Here is a 17,517-nt window from a genome sequence, read left to right as displayed (position 1 = left end):
CTCCTACATTCTCAGGAACCCTCTCCAGATCTCCCTGACCAGGTTCAGTCCCTCTTGGCACTATTTGGCGCTACATCCTCTCTTTTGGGCATTTGCCTCATTTTATTATGAGATGACGTCATTCAAGTCCATCTCCCCGGACCAGATCCGATGTACACTGGCAGGGCCTGTGCCTGGTTTCACTCCCCACTCCGGGCCCCCTGGACTTTGTACAGCGTTCAGTCAATGTTGCTCTGAGAGTGGGTGGAAGTGTGAACTGGGAGCCAAATCCGCCCCACAAGTCCCCACGACCACCCTGCAGGATAATGAAGGCACAGTCACTGCTCTGCAGAGAGTAGGACGGTGGAGGAGGTTGGTGGCCCTGGTCTCTCAGCCTGGCGGTGAGGGCCAATCTGCCATCAGAACACAGGTCTCCTAGTCCCTGCCACCCCCGGGCTTGTGCCGTAGAACCATGATCCACGCCGGGGTGGGGACCACAAAGGCTTGCCCTCCCTCCCTTTCCTGGTGTTCAGAGGACCCCGGACTCTCCCTGCATCCGCGTCTCGAGCCGTCTCTGGTTTCCGGGATATCTGGCCTTCCGTCTGCTGAAGTCTGTGTTTCCCCTGAATTGTTCACTTAATTTAAAAACTCCCTCAAAGGTGAGCTCAACTCCCTCCAGACTGAGCCGCGAGAATTCTGTTCTCTGAAAGGTTATGTTGTTGAGGTGACTGCGCTTCACAAACTCTAACCTTCGTCTCTGCCGCCGCCTTCTCCCCACCGCCTGGGCGGAAGCCAAGTCAGAAGTTGAAGTCTTAATCCGCCATCTGGTAGCAAATCAGCCAGGGCTCGGTTGCAAGAGATGATTTGCTTGAAAAGAAAAATGCTTTCGGTCCTTTTATTTTCTTTTTTCTCTTAAAGGACCACGCCTCTGTTGTGAAGCTTTTGTTTGGTGTTTCTTATTATTATTATTGTTATTTGTGCTTTCAATCCCTTTCTTAGGAGCTAGCTCACCCACAATTTGGAGGTGGGAGTCTGAAAAGTGACCAATCTTATTTCATATTTGCCAGAGAGAGACGGATTCATGTGTAGGAACTATTTAACTGCCTGATTCTCTTATCTGTTGGAAAGAAAATATTTACTTGCATATTTTTACTCATCCAACAAATACTTAGAAGTTTTTAATGTGTCAGGAAGGTGACCATATAACTGATGTCCAAACTGGGACAGTTTTGAATGAGAAAGTGCACACTACCTGGTTCATACTCTAAGACAACAGGTATAAACCAAGATTTTCTCAGGTCAACCAAGATGTCAATGAATACCCTATATATTAATAGCTGAATTTGGGCTATTAAAGCCTTGGGTGACTGTAAGTTTTTATAAAATGCACTTAAGCCAGGATGGGGTCTAGCCCCCCCCCAAAAGCCATGAGATAAAAAGACATAAAGGATAAATTTAAAGTGGAACTAGACATTTCTTATTAGGTCATTAAATATGAAATGCCTGATTTCGAATCAAAAACATAGTTTATTATATCTCAAACAAAAAGCAGTACAATTAAAGTATGGGCCTATACTATCGACACAGTTTTGCCATCTTAACAGTAGCTTGCTTATGCCAGCAGAGAAGAAGCTTGGAGAACAAGTGGCAGTGAAATAGCGAAAGGCATTTTCCATACCTTGTTGAGAATTGAATATTTTTCCTTGCAAGAAGTGGTCCAAAGCCTGGAAGAAGTAGTAGTCAGTCGGTGCAAGATCTGTTGAATATGGTGGATGATAGAGAGTTTCCAAGTCCAACTGCTGTAGTTTGAGCAGTGTTGTTTGTGGGACATGTGATTGAGTGTTGTCTTGCAAGGGGACTGGGCCTGTCTTTGTTGACTAATTTCAGCTGCTTAATCACAAGCATCCTCATCCTTTTGTCCAATTGGTTGCAATAGACATCCGCTGTAATTGACCAGATTTCATGAAACTATAGTGGCTAATACTAGCTCTGTACGACCAAACAGACACCATTAGCTTTTTCTGATGAATATTCGGTTTTGGACTATGTTTTAGCACTTCGTCTTTATCCAGCCACCCTGACAAATGCGTGTGATTGTCAAAAAGAATTCCCTTTTCATCATGCGTAATAATACGGTGTAGAAATGGTTCACCTTTATGTTGTGACAGCAAAGAAAGGCAAGCTTGGAGATTATTTCTCTTCTGACACTCGTTTAGTTCATGCAGAACCCATCTATCCAGCTTCTTTACCTTGCCTATTTGTTTCAAATGGTCCAATATTGTTGGACTAATAATGTCAAACCTTGCTGCTAATTCACTCATAGGTTGAAATGGAGTCACTTCCGCTACAGCCTTCAGCTCATTGTTATCCACCTTGGTGTCAGGTCACTTACGTGGCTCATTTTCAAGATTAAAATCACCAGAACAGAACTTCTCAAACCATTAATGTATTTTCTGTGTGTTCATTAGCTGCATTCTTTTCAAACACTGCGTTGATATTTCGAGCTGTCTGCACTGCATTGGTTCCACGATGGAACTCATATTCAAAAATAACGCGAACTTTTGACTTATCCATGGTTTCACAAAAATTGCTCTAAAAAAGATTTGAAAGATAATCACAAACCAAATCATACATTTTAAAGACTGAGGATGTACCTGTGCAATAAAAATAAAACGAGAAATGTCAAAGTGAAATGTCAGAGATATCAACTGTCAAACTTAGTACTTAAGGAAATGGGACATTTTATCCTTAATAACCTAATAAAATTTTCCCACGGCTTCCTTTTTCAAATAGATTTCATGTTTTTTTAAAAAAACAAAAGTGAAAACAGTAACTTTGAAAGGTAGCTATTATCCCCCAGTAGAATCCAAGATCTACCTGAGATGAGGCCACCTGAAGGTCCTGGGAGGAAAGTTTAGAATTTATAAAGGATGAAATTTCCCATCAGAGCTAAGTGATGGTGATATCTTTTGAGAAAGGAGGAAAACTGAAAGGAACAGAAAATAACAGGAACAACATGTGATGTGTTCTTAGTCTCCTTCTTTCTCTGGCTTCAGTCTTCTTTAATGTGGCTGTGATTTTGTGTGTGCTAATGAAGGCCATAAACACGCACATTCTTTTCCCAGGGCCGAGCTTTGGTTCTGAAGTGATTTGTTTGTCTCCCATCCCAGGTGCCTGTCCTGAGACCCATGGACCTGATGGTGGAGGCCACCCCACGAAGAGTCTTTGCCAACGCGCACACGTATCACATCAACTCCATATCGGTCAACAGCGACTACGAAACCTACATGTCCGCTGATGACCTGAGGATTAACCTATGGAACTTTGAAATAACCAATCAAAGTTTTAGTATCCTTTCCTTGCAGCTAATCACCAGGTGGCATAAATCAAGAATATTCAGGTACAAGCAGGTTTGGGGGCGGGAGGAAATGGAGTAGAAAGGAGCCATCACTACTGTTAACGCCCATCACTTACATAGAACTTGCCCCTTTTAGGGTACACTGGAGTCTGCGAGACTCTTTCATCCTAACTATAAAGTTAGGGAAATACTGAATTACAAGTAGTGGGCCGGGGCTAGCTCTAGATTGGAACTCTGAGTCAATTCTTTCGTGTAGAGGCATTTATGTGTGGTGGGTTAAAATTAAACGTGATTTTTATCAATGATGAGATAAGGCCCTGGAGTTCAGTCAGGGTTACTTCCTCTGTTAATCCATAAATGGTCTAAATGGACAGCATGAACATCAGGTATACATGAGGCGGCTTCTGATGTAACATGATAGTGAAAATAGTAGTGGCTGACATTTATTTAGTTCCAGGCATGTGCACTGGGAACTTAGAGTACAGTATCTCATTTTACCTCTCATCAAAGTGTAATATGCATACCGAAGAGTATATGTATAGTTGTACAGCTTGATGAAATTTTGTAGATCGTGAACCCACCTGTAACCACCACCCACATCAAGAAACTAGAACCTTACTAGCAATCCTCAAGCCCCATCATGCTTCCTTGGAGTTTCTAACCCCTGAGGGTATATTCAGTATGGCAACCCTATAGTATGAGTATCATTTTCTACTATTTAACTAAAATTTGGAGAAATCAAGAAAATTGCTGAATAAGTCTCTAACTCGGTATTCTCACCCCACTCTGTGGACCGTCTACTTAATGATAAAAATCGGTCATTCGCTGAGTACCTAGTGTGTACTGCATTCCTCTGCAAACCTGATTCTTTACTATAATCCCCACTCTTAGTTTATGGTTTTGCTGCTTGGGCAGCCAGACAATTGACTTTAGGAGTCAATATTGATTCTCCTCTTGCACTCACCAGCCTACCCTACCCGACCCAATCTATCCATGAGCCCTGCCAATGCTTCCTCTATAAAAAAATCTCAAATCAACTCATGTCTCTCCATCTCCATTCCTACCAACCCAGGCTAGCGTGAGCCACTGTTGTCTCTCACCTGTGTGACTGCAGTGACCTTCTATCTGGTCTCCATTCTTTCTTGTTCTTTTATACAACACAGGTCCCACATAACAGTCAGAGTGGACCTTTGATCATTTAATCCAGACATCACTCCTTCCCTGCTCAAAACACTCTAGTTCCTCCCCACTGCATTTAGAATAAAATTCAAGTTATTTACTTAGGCCTATATGATTGCACATGTTCTGGTCCCTGCCTCTTCCTTATAGTATCACTCCTCCTTAATGCACTCTATTTCAGCCAACTAACCACTTTTCTGTTCCTGGATAAATCTTGTTCTTCCATTCTTTGCATTTGCTGTTCCCTCTTTGTGGAATATTCTGCCTCCAGAGTTCACATGGCTAGTTACCTGTCATTATTCAGGCCTCAGAGGCACTGTCTCCCGTTAACTTTCATGTAGCCGCCAAAAACTATCCCTGTTATCTTCCTAGTACTAGTTACTATTTGAAATTATCTTTTTATTTGTGTATTTTTGGTTTCCCCATATGAGAATGTAAATTCTGTGAGAGCAGGGACTTTGTGTGATCCAACGTATGGAACACTCTGTCATATAGACAGTTGGTTGGACGCGTCAAGCAGATCATCAAAGTGGAGATACTTGGTAGACAGTTGATCATGACATGTAACCTGTAAATTTATTATTAACAGTTATAGTAAAGCTCTGAATAGTCTGATATAAAATAGACCCCATAATGACTCAAGCAAATACAAGATAATTTCTTCTATAAAGTTGAATACTGATGACCCCCACTGGCCGGCAGCCTCATCCAATCAGTGATTCAGAGACTCAGCCCTCTGACCTTGTGGCTCCCCGACATCACCATGTTTATCAAGAACAGGACAGCAAAAGGGGGAGGTCATGGAGGACCACACACAGGAGGTTCCCATGAGCCAGGCCCTAAGATAGCATGTGTTCTATTGGCTGGAACTGAGCCACGAGGCCACCTCCAACCGCAAAGCAGGCTGGGAAATGTAGTCTAGCTGTGTGCTCAAGAAAAAATGCTGCAGAGAGTGCTCAGCAGTGTCCAAAGGCTTTTTAGAGGATGCAGCTTTAATTTGGTAGTGACAATTATGCGATATATTTGGAGACATTGAGAACTGACCATCAGGACCACGGCTGGCATCTTTTGTTGCTCCCAGAACAGACTCGACATGCTGTCTGGGCCTGGGAGACGCTGCCACAGATTTTGCCTGGCAGTGCAGCTGCTAATAGAATGAGTGTGGGTGGTGGTTCCATTTCTCTCTCCATGTCTATTCCAAGAGCCAGAAATCTGCTCAGGCTCAGCTGGCTGTCACTCTGAGCTTCTGCTTTCCCCAGTCTAGGTGACACGTTTTCTGAATTTTGCCTCTAGGCCTTCAAGGCAGAGGGAAGTTTCTTTAGGCACTCTAGGAGACAGATGCCTTGGGGAGAATGCAAAGGGGAAATATTAATAGCACAGTTTAGGTTATATTCAGCAGATGTGTGACAGCCTGCCAGATGCTGGCATACAAATGAGACCGTGCCATTCACCCTTAAAGCAGCCATATGTAAAATAATCATCGTCATCATGAGAATGATGATAACTGATATCTATATAGTTCTTTTCAACCAGACCGCCCTAAGCACTGAGGAGACTCTACAAACTGGGACCCTTTTGCCTCTCATCCCTGAAGCGTAGCCACCTCTGGGGTAGGAAACAGCCGTCTGTAAAAACAGCCTTGGAAAAATACTAACCACCAAGCACTAACCACCAAGGTTTTAAATCATCTCTTGGTTCTCATTTGTTTGTATAATGTCCCTTATGCACAAAAGAGGCGGAAGAAATAGAGTTCATGAGAGATGATATGGGTGGGCCAAAGCGTGGTGTGGGTACCCCTGAGATGGTAGGCAAGATGCTTTTAAACAATATGTGGACTTATTTTGTCTTCATAGTTATGTATTTATTTAAATGAATGTAAGAAAACACAACTGTCATATCCTGTGATTTCATAGATATTGAAAATCCATTTAAATTACAAACTAAGTATATGTAAAGTATTAAGTAAATAGTAAGATGAGTGTTCTGGAGATATGGTTAGAAAAACATGGGGCTGGGTGCAGTGGCTCACACCTGTAATCCTACCACTCTGAAAGGCCAAGGTGGGAGATTCACTTGTGGCCACAGGAGTTCGAGACTAGCCTAAGCAAGAGCAAGACCCCATCTCTACCAAAAATAGAAAAAATTAGCTGGGTGCAGAGGCACATGCCTATAGTCCCAGCTACTTGGGAGGCTGAGGCAGGAGGATTGCGTCAGCCCAGGAGTTTGAGGGTGCAGTGAGCTATGATGACACTACTGCACTCTACCCAGGGTGACAGAGAGAAACTGTCTCAAAAAAAAAAAAAAGAAAAGAAAAACATCATGATTTGGTTGTGACATTTGCATTATGGTTGAGAACTCAGGCTTTGAAGTCCAACAAGTGATAGAGTTCTCACTCAGCTCTACCACTTTCTGGCTGTGTAAACTTTAATGTGTTTCTTAATTTATCCAAGCCTTTCTTTATTTTGTCATCTGGAGAGAGGAGCTCTATTGAAGAGGATTATAAGAATTAAATACACACTCTTAGGGCAGTACCTTGCTAAGTAAATGATCAATAAACAGGGACTTACACAATCATAATTGTTGAAAGGACAGAGAAACTAGAAAAGTTTATTAGAATGGTGGATTCTATTCTGCTGAATTCATTATCCGGGTCATCTTCTCAATTCTAGAGTCCTCCTTTGGCTTTGTTCTTGGGTATATTTGCAAGATGTTGCTCATTATACCCTCCTTACCAGATATTTGCAGGATCTCTGAGGTCCAGAGCCTTGTGTTTAGCACCAGATCAGGGCCAGGCATTCCTAAGCCTCGTGGCACCTGGTCACAAATCCCTTCCCTTCCCTCCATAGCCAGTCTGTCCTTTGTTGTGTGTAACAGGTTCTAGCTTAAAGTAATCAAACTTTGGTCTTAATAAGACTACATCAGGACCATGAAAAGTCATTTCTAGATTAGTAATTTTCTAGAACAAGAGGCAGCCCTAAGTTTTCAATAAATGAAAATTGCTATTAAAAGATATTGCTTCTTTATGATGAAAACTGTGGTATACCCAGAACCCTTTGAGCTCTGTTCTCAGAACTGAGTTTACCTGGGTTCTTACCTGGTCCAACACAAGACCTAGCAAATAGACCCATATCAAGTAAAAGTAAAGACACAGCCCTCAACTACATATTGAGCACCTAGTTTGTGCCAGGCGCTGCACTAAACCTGGGATACAAAAATGCAAAGAGACCAATTTTCTGCTTTCAGAATGGCATTCATCAAATAATCACAGTAATGAGTATATAATTACAAAATGAGATAAGTTCTGTGAAGAAAGGGAGTATGGTTTTGTGAATGCATTTTTTAATCCTAATATAGTGTAGGATGGGCTTTGCTGAGTAAGATTGCTGAGTTGATATCTGAAAGAAGAGGAGCTAACTTGGCAAAGAGAGGTGGAGAGATGTGTCCAGTATGTTCAAAGGTCCTGTGGCAAGAGAGAGCATGACATGTTGGAGGAACTCTAAGAAGGCCATTATAACTGGGGCCCAGAGAATGAGGTGGGACGTGGTATCAGTGAGGCTAGAAATGGTAGCAGAAGCCATACCTTACAGAACTCTGGTCTGTAGGCATGAGATACAGGGGATTTCTATGGGAGAAGCCAGCTGGATTCTGGGGAACTTCATCTCTAACCTTGGTCTTAGCAGGCATGAGTGGCAGCTTCCTTTGTCAACTAAGCTGAGGCCCTTTGGGAAGTTGATTCCCTGATCAAGGGACCACACAGACTCAACTCTCGGCTTCCAGATTCTAGCACCCCTTAGTACCATGGACAGCAGCCTTCCTTTTATAGTAATCCAGTGGTGTTCTGCCAGGCAGGCTTTGGAGGAAGCTGTGGGGCCTTGTATAAATTTCTGTCCCTTGTGGCTTCAGTGGCTTTCCTCCTGCCAGGGGATCAAGTGTACGTATCAATCTCAGATTGGCTTCAGTATAAAAGGACCAGCTCCCTTCTAATGACACACCTAGCGAATCGGCCTTTCTGTGCCGGGCAGCCTCCTCTTCCCCGTATGAAAAGCAGCCTCGGTGGTTTTCCCAGGCCAGGTGCCTGACTAGTGTGCGGCTAACCCTCCGTGTCTGAGGCCACCCTAGGGCTCTAGGAGCCTGGGGGTTTCTCCCCCCGCAGGGCCTCATGTCAGGGGTGAGGGCAAGAATTCAACTGTGCAGATTTCTCTTGGGTTTCCTGAGCTTCCTCAGAGCAGTGGAGCTCAGTAGTTGGAATGCAGACTCCACAGTGAGATTCACTGGGTTTGAATCCAGCTTCGTCTCCTCATATCTGTGTGCCCTTTACAAGTTACTCAGTGTCTCTGTAGCCCTCAGTTTCCACATCAGTTAATGAGATAGTGTGATCTAGTAAAGTGGTCAGGATGAGATGAGGTAATCACATAAAGCACTTAGCAGAGCCCCGGATGCAGAGTGACTGTTCATTACACGGTAGCTGTGATTATGGGGAGCGTTCCCCCAGTCCCCTTTCTTCTCGCCTTACATCCTGTTCTCTCCTAAGAAAACTACAGGCTAAACAATTTATTCTATACAGGCCTAGCAACTTGGCCTATTGACCCACTGTGGGTTTTCTGCATTTAAAAAAAATACATAGAGAAGGTGCTGCTAAGTCATAAGGATGAATTAGAGAAAAAGCCATAAACATTTACTGAGCACTTACTATATGCACTGAAGATGCCATGAAGAATAAAACTCCACCCTTGATGTCATGCCCTTGTAATCTGGCGGGTGGGTGTACCATTTCAGCCAGGGAAGCAAAACCAGCAAAAGAGAAGTGTGTGTGTATGGAAGAAGAGCAAAAGAGGAGGCAGGAGGGAGAGATAAGGAAAGCGATTGACTTATTACAGTGAATTGGCTTTGCAATTGTGTGGCTGTACATGCAAGTCCAAAGTCTGCAGGGCAGGCAGTCAGGAAGGGAGAATCACAAGCAGACTGGAACCCCACAGGCATGAGTGAAGCTTGTCCACAGGTGGCAGCCATGAAGGAACATTTAAAGGGAAGAGAGAGCAATTGAAGACCCAGGAGGCATTTGGAGTCTCTCCCCTAAGGAAGGCCTGAGTGGTCTTTTAAATGCCTTCCAGCTGATTAAGTTTGGCCCACCCAGAATAATCTTCCTTTTGATTAACTTAAAGTCAACCGAGATTAGGGCCCTTACTCACATCTGCAAAATCTCTTCGCAGCAGCACGTGGATGAGCGTTTGACTGGGAGAAGGTATATTGCAAAATGATTGCTTCCTCCTTTCTGTCCCCTAACTCTGCAGAGAGAATATCCCTTGTAGCCTACCCTAACTGGGAAACATATTAGAAAGGGAAGTCTAAGGATTATAGTTCAGCCTAACCAACTTAACATATCACCAAGCCATTAAAGTGAGTATGGGGGCCAAACAGACACCACACAAGAGAAGATGAGTCTACCTATTTCTGGAGCTTGCATTAAGTGCCAGGTATTTACGTGTATCATCTGGAGGTTTTTTTTTTTTCCTCTTTGGGGACCTGAGTTAACAGGTTCAAAGACATTCAAGATGACGTAACTGGTCCCAGAATTTGGGATTCAAATATACACCTATTCCAAACCCCAGCAAAACCTATTATAGCACACCATCTCTCAAAGTATTTAAATAATTGAAATAATGTGTAGCTAGTGTTCTCATAGAGATGCATTCAAGGTGCTGTGGATGTACAGGGCAGGAGGGATCGTGAAAGAAAGGCCGAATGCTTCATGATGAAAATAACGTCCGAGTTGTCCTCTGAATCGGAAAATTTTTAATGGTGGGATTCCAAGCTCTCCGTCTTACATGAGTAGGAAAGAGTTTTTGGTTATGGAGCTTTCAAATGTTCCTCAAATCATAAAGGCTGTCTCAGCACAAAGTCTTTCATGGCTCAGTACATATTTAATATGGCACCGTGCGTGTGTTCGTCGGTCCCCTCTTACTGAGCCTAGCAACTGGCAAACACTCCGTGAGTATTTGCACATTGGCTTTTTTTTTTAAGCTCTTAAGAGAAGAATATCCCCTGCCGTCCTCCGTGGAGATCTCCAATGTCTCATCACCAAGCAGCGTGTCCTGTTAGCTAATAAGATCTGAATGCTTCGTAATCATTGCTGGATATCCAAAGATTAAATTCAGACTTTGGAAAGGAAAAACAGACCTCAGAGTGACTCATGTGCCCTAAAAGGGAATCCAACTCTGATATGCTCAGTGTTCCAGGCCACGATATGACTAGTTTCCACCGTCGGTGTGGGCAGACATTACGAGGGATATGAAAAGCCTCAGCTGCTTTTGCCTGTGGATACCTCACCCAGGCAAACTCAAGATTCCGTTCTGCAGCTTACAACACGAAGCCCTGAGGAACAACAGTCTATGTGGCTCTCCTATCCTTGATTGGCTTAGACAGGATTTAGGAGGAAAAAAAGCTTATCGATATTAGCAAAATCAGCAGCAAAAAGAGGCCTGTGAGGACACAGTCACCTTCAGAAGCCCACAGAGCCAGCGCATGTGCACGCTATCCGTAGAGAAATGGGTGCCTCCTTCAGAAGATGGGATGATTCAGTCCAAAACAAAAACCCACTTAATGGATAATGTTTCTCCATTATCCTGTTTGGTAATCAAAATTCTTAGAAGCTGACAGAGTAAATGGGATTATACTCATTTAAAGGAAAAGAAACTGGAACCCAGACAAATAAAATTATTTTCCCAAGCTCTCTTAGCAAAATATAGGGATGGAATCAAAACTGAATCCCAATTTCCTGGCCCGTTTTGCTACAATCACAATATTTAGCACGATATTACCTGGAACTTTACCCAAAGAGATGGAGTTCCTCTATCTCTGAATTTTTTCATGGATGATTTTAGGCTAAGGAAACTACTCTTTTTAATAGTGTTTTGTTTAATGATATATATTCATTGTAGAGATGTTAGAAAAAGGAAACAGAATGAATGATAATCTCACCACCAATTTTGCTGTATACACAGTGGATTATTCATGTACACATGACTAAACTTCATGCTAGTTCCGCAATAGAGGCTCAGGAGGAGGGGGAAACACAGGAATACGAGAAAAGCCAAAATAATTTAAAACTCTTGATTTACCCAGGAATCTTTCTTGTCTTCAGTCTAAGAAACACACATATCTTCCCTTTCCTGCTTTATTTTTCTGCTGAGCAGTTATCGCTGTCTAATATACTATATGTTAGACTGACTTTTGTCGGTTGCCCATGTCCCCCTATTTTCCCCTAGAATATAGGCTCCATGTACCAGGGGAGGTTTGGTCTGTTCTGGTGACTGCTATATCCCTTGCACTCAGAGGAGTGCTGGCAGGGTGCAGATTCTTTGGGAGCATTTGTAGGATACATGAAGGAATAAATGAGCTATTGGACTTGTAACTTACATGCTGACTTTGGAATCTAATCTCCCTATAAGACACAACTACATTTCTTTCCTTTTCTCTCCCTGTGTATTTGTGTGTGTGTACTGTTTATGTGTGTGTGACTTTTTCTTTATGTGGCTGTGTATATTTTGTACCTCACTTTCCTCACCAAAATAATGGTATATAATAAGCATAGAATGTTCGAGTCTTTTTATCCTAAAATACTACAGCTTTGCTAAAATGTGGAAATGGTACTGATAATTGCAAAAAAAAAAAAAAAAAAAGGAAAATCATTCAGAGGCTCACGCTGATAGAATTATCACTAACATTTTGGTGTCTTGGCTTTTAGATCATTGTTTTCAGAGTATAAGTTTTAAATGACATTAGGATCACACTATAGTTAGAACTTTGTGTACTGTGGGTTTTTACAGGATTGGAAATTTTATTGCAAACAAAAAGAATTTAATGAATTAGATAAAAATTCATTTAATTGTTTTTAAAAATTTCTATATATTTATTCAGATCGTTGTCAATCTTTTTCTTTTATATATTGCAGCAAACATGTTTTTGTAGAAAGCTGTTTCCAAACTTGGGGTTAGAGAAATGACTTTTGAATGGCCCTCATGTCACTCCTCACCATGCTGCGATGACCCTCTCTGCTCCTTCCCCCACCGCTGATATAAGTGATGGTTCTGGCTTCTTATTTGTTCGGAGCGGATCCCTTAAGAGGTGACCTCCCAGTGTCTCCAATTATTATTTTAAATGATGCCTCCGGCTACTGCCTGGCACAGCGGAGCCCTCACCTTCCCGCCTTCTGCCTTCCATGCACGGAGCTCAGCTGCCAACTGGCTGGGCCCCCTCCTATCCTCAGAGCTGCCTCCAGAGTCCCAGCAGAGAGCCAGATTAACCCCTTTTGTTAGCAGATGTAATTTGCCTGGGCACAGCGTTAATAAGGAATGCCATAAGCAGTTGGGTCAGAAAGAACAGATCTGTCAAGCCCCAGGGTTAATTTAATAGCAATCTGTTGGCTGTCTGCCTTGTGTATTAGCCGTGAATCCGATGCTATGTTTTGCTTTTGCCATTTAGTTCTTTGGGACCACAGGGAAATAATTTGGATAAAGAGCTCTAAAGGATAAGGAAGAGAAAATGGACTGTCAAAATGCATCATTCCATTTTCAAGATAATGCAGGGAGCTGTGCGTTGCTCACCTGCTTTCTCCTTCCCTCCCAACATGAAGGGCAAAACTACATGTGCTGAAAACCTGCATCTCCCTTTAGAACAGCACAAGGGAAAAGGCCCGGGTTTCTAGAAGATGCAGATGTAAAATATACTCTCCAATCATCCCCATAAACTATGGAATTTTTAGCAACTAGACTCTTTCTCTCAAATGTTTCTAGAACTCAGCAAATCCTCTGTCAAAAAAAAAAATCCCTTGTGAGGCTTCTGTCCCAACTTCTGGTTCAAAAAAATCTGTAAAAATGCTAGTTCTGGAAAATACAGCCACCAGAGTGTCAGGTGCATTAAGAGAGCACAGACCTAACGCAGAAGAGGTGGAGCTGCCATCTCAGATCAGCCAGGTCGTTTTGAGAGAGCCAAAGCTATCACACTCGGAAAGGCTGGCTTCGCAAAACCATTCCTCAGGGAGCAGAGCACCTTTGTGGTAAAGAATCCAGGTTCCAGAATCAGATGCATGGGTTCAAATCCCAGCTCTGCCCCCTGCAGGTCACATGATCTCAAGTAATGGAGTCACTGTTTCCTCCATTGTAAAATAGAGCTATTTTAATAGTACTGACCTCCATAGGCTGAGATGAGGGACAAATGGGACAACCCATGTAACGTGTCAGCACAGCACAGACCTGGCACTTGATAAGCATGAGCTGCCGGTTATTATCTTCCCCTTATCTTTATCATGGTTATTAAAGAGGGTAGAAGCCAGGCACAGTGGCTCACGCCTGTAATCCTAGCACTCTGGGAGGCTGAGGCAGGAGGATCGCTCAAGGTCAGGAGTTCAAAACCAGCCTGAGCAAGAGCAAGACCCCATCTCTACTAAAAAAAAAAAAAAAGAAAGAAATTAATTGGCCAACTAAAAATATATAGAAAAAAATGAGCCGGGCATGATGGCGCATGCCTGTAGTCCCAGCTACTCAGGAGGCTAAGGCAGGCGGATCACTTGAGCCCAGGAGTTTGAGGTTGCTGTGAGCTAGGCTGACGCCACGGCACTCTAGCCTGGGCAACAAAGTGAGACTCTGTCTCAAAAAAATAAATAAATAAAATAAAGAAGGTAGAGTCATGGTTTATCTCCTGAGCCCCATAGAGTCAAACCCAAACAAGCACTGTAGTCAAAGAGAAGACTCAGACTCGTGGGGGAAAGAAGCCAATGGCTTAGAAATGAGGGATAGGTGGTGGACAGGCTTAGAGGTCTGGTGGAAGGAAGGAAAGATCTAGAAGCAGCAGTCCTAAGCAGATTCCATGGGCACATTCCCATAACGGTGTCTTTGATGGTGGGGGAGTGTTCCTGGTTTCATAGAAATGTTTAGGCACTTTGTTTTCACACGCTCTGACTTTGGGGCTTTATTTTTAGGTGGGGAAAAAAAATAGCTGTAGCTCTAGCACCTCCCCCTCCCACACAGCGAAGATCCCTTCCAGTTGAGCTTGTTTTTAGAGCTCTGCGGGTAGAGGTTGAGAAAGCTGACACCAGATTTTCTTTCCCTATTTTGGGAAAAGAGAAACATGCTCACTGGCACAGTAGGGTGTGAAGGCTTCCTGCAGGGTGATGAAATCTGACAACAGTTGAACACTAAGCTCTGCTTACCCAACCGCAAGTCGGGGCCACAAAGCCCGGGGCATGGGTCAGGCGGCTCGAGAAGGGGACCAGAGCTGGAGCCTGGAGCCACCTCCCGAGTGACACCGGTTCTTGCTCCCAAGCAAGTGGTGCTACCTGCAAAGATATTTATAACCCTGGCAGAAGTTGAGTTGAAAGGTGGTATTTTGTGAATCCACAGGACCCATATGCCCTGGAGACCCAACTAATATTTGCATCTGGGTTTGGTTGGGGGGGAATTGTAGTAAAATGTAACGTTAGCTCAGTCTCAAGCTAATTTTAGAAAGAACCCAGCAGGATTTATAAGAGATAATTGAAGGGGAAGGAGGCACAGCCTAAGACAAAGCCATTGTTGCAATAAATTGCATGTTGGAATAGTTGTAGCAGGAGCATAGGTGATGTTTGATAATACATGACTTTATTTTTTGCTAGTGCTAGTGGAACTAAAAATATCGGTGCATTTGCTTGTGTCTCATCTAAACTCTAGGGAGGGGACTATGCTACCGGCTTAATAAAAAGTATAGATGGCTTTCATCCATCCTGGTCTGATAGGATAGTCTATAGCAAATTATTGCTTGTTGATTCAATGCATTGTTGCCCAAAATGTACAGAAACTCCAGGTGGGCACACATATTTTCATTGTTACTCATTTACTTGCATGAATATTATTAAAAATGTAACCAGCTCATTAAACCCCTGATTTTATGAATATTGGATGCCTGCTTAGATGAGGCTAAGAAAAAAGTGAGTCCATTTAAAGTTGATCCAAAGAGAAAACGTTAAGTAAAAAAAGAAAGAAAGAAAGAAAGAAAACACTACTGGACGATTAACAGAAAATGCAGAAATCCCAGAGGTAGCTCACAGATAGTAGGGTGTAGGAAAGCAAGAATCATTTGGGTCAGCTGACTGTGTTACTGCAGCCACATCACAAGGCCTGCTCCTTTGCAGGAAGTTGCTGGGTCCCCAGACAGCACCTCGGCCCCAGCCACGTGCTTTCCAACCTGCTTTCTGAGCCCCCAGGTGCTTTGTGGGGTGTGGAAGGATCAGTATAAACCCCTTTCTTCACTCACGCCAGACCCCCTGCAGCAGGTGTTTGTTTCCGTTGAGTTGCCTTCATAAATAGTATCGTTCCGATATACAACGGTGTGGTCTTAAAAGATGTAGGCATACAGCCAGGCACCGTGGCTCATGCCTGTAGTCCTAGTACTTTGGGAGGACTAAATGTGGGAGGATCTCTTGAAGCCAGGAGTTCTAGCTGAACAGCATATCAAGACCCTGTCTATAAAAAAAAAATTTAAAAACTTAGCCAAGCAGATGGCATGTGCCTGCAGTCCCAGCTGCTCAGGAGGCTGAGGCAGAAGGATCACTTGAACCGAGGAATTTGAGATTACAGTGAGCTCTGATTGCACCACTGCACCCCAGCCTGGGTGACAGAGTGAGGCCCTGTCTACAAAAAAAAATAGAGGTATAATAATTCTTGATCAGAAAGAAAAATGCTGGGGGCTTGGGGGGGACCCAGATGATAAAACTAAGGGTATGTACCATGGGAGCCTGAAACTTTCCCATCACACAACTGGATGTCTTCTTTCTGATACTTAAACTCATTCACAAGCTTTAAAGCAAACCACAGCTTACAGAGATAAGTCTTTGATATCTTAAATGAGAGAAATTTTGCATCATTATGAAAGAATACAGATTTTGCACCTGGGATGAAATCCTGGTGGTGTCACTTATTAGCCACGTGACTTAAGGCAAGTTACTTTATGCACTTAGAGCCTCTGTTTCCAACCCTGAAAAATGGGGATAAGAAAAGTGTTGATTATAGAGTTGTTACAAGGATTGAGATAAAGTATGCAATAAGCTTAGCATGGTGACTGACCTATAGAAAGTGCTCAATAAATGTTGGCAGCTATTATTGTTATTCTCATGAACACATCATTAAAGAAGGTCTCAGGGATTTCATGGAAAGAGATATGCAGTCTGTCGTAGTTATCATCTATCAGCCCGGGAATCTGAGTAAGGATTCAGAGACATTGAATTATTTGGTTGGAATGGGACTAGTTCCTCCACCACTGTTATAAAATGGAAAGCCAGAATCTTTGCAACTTGGTACATTTTAGCATGATTGCATGAGCAGGTAACTTTGTTCAGGAGTGGATATGTTCTACATGTTACAGAGGACAAGACACAGATACCGGGAGTAGGAGACCTGAGTTCTAATGCTGCCTCTGACTACTGGGTAACCCTGGGTCATTTTCTTACAGTCCCTGAGCTCACCTGCCTGGGACCCACAGTACCTGCTGCTTTGCTAGCACAGTTCGCACGAGGATCCGGCACGTGCGTGGCAAACGCTAGCCCGGTAGGCTGCTGTGAGCTGGCGCCGTTGCTAACCCCTCCCGGAGTTTCTGCCTCTTTCTCCTGGTTGCCTCCTTGACTCGTCTGTGCCAGACATCGTGGACATTAAGCCGGCCAACATGGAGGAGCTCACGGAGGTGATCACCGCAGCCGAGTTCCACCCGCACCACTGCAACACCTTCGTGTACAGCAGCAGCAAAGGGACAATCCGGCTGTGCGACATGCGGGCGTCAGCCCTGTGTGACAGGCACACCAAGTGTGAGTAGCGGCCTGAGGGTGATGGGGGGTGGGCCGCCGGCCCCCGCCGACGTGCGGGAGGAGAGAGTGGAGGAGGGGGTGCGCCTGGCAGGTTGTGATCTCCTTTCCGACATTGTATTTTCCCGGAGTGGCGGAACTGCCAGTCTGGGGAGTCAGCTCCGAGTTTGGTATT

The 17,517-nt window shown here is 43.6% G+C and overlaps 1 protein-coding gene across 14 annotated transcripts in view; it reads left to right on the top strand.

Moving 5' to 3' along the window:
- The window catches only part of PPP2R2B (protein phosphatase 2 regulatory subunit Bbeta), a 400,010-nt gene that overhangs the window by 347,662 nt on the left and 34,831 nt on the right, over positions 1-17,517 (top strand). For all 14 annotated transcript variants that reach the window (XM_075996178.1, XM_075996177.1, XM_075996180.1 and 11 more), the window contains 2 exons: positions 3,150-3,327; positions 17,181-17,345. In XM_075996178.1, the coding sequence (XP_075852293.1) occupies positions 3,150-3,327; positions 17,181-17,345 (343 nt within the window). The remainder of the gene's footprint in view (positions 1-3,149; positions 3,328-17,180; positions 17,346-17,517) is intronic.

Source organism: Microcebus murinus, chromosome 21 (genome assembly GCF_040939455.1).
Source record: "Microcebus murinus isolate Inina chromosome 21, M.murinus_Inina_mat1.0, whole genome shotgun sequence".
Lineage (NCBI taxonomy): Eukaryota > Metazoa > Chordata > Mammalia > Primates > Cheirogaleidae > Microcebus > Microcebus murinus.
This window is presented reverse-complemented; position numbering and strand designations above follow the sequence as displayed.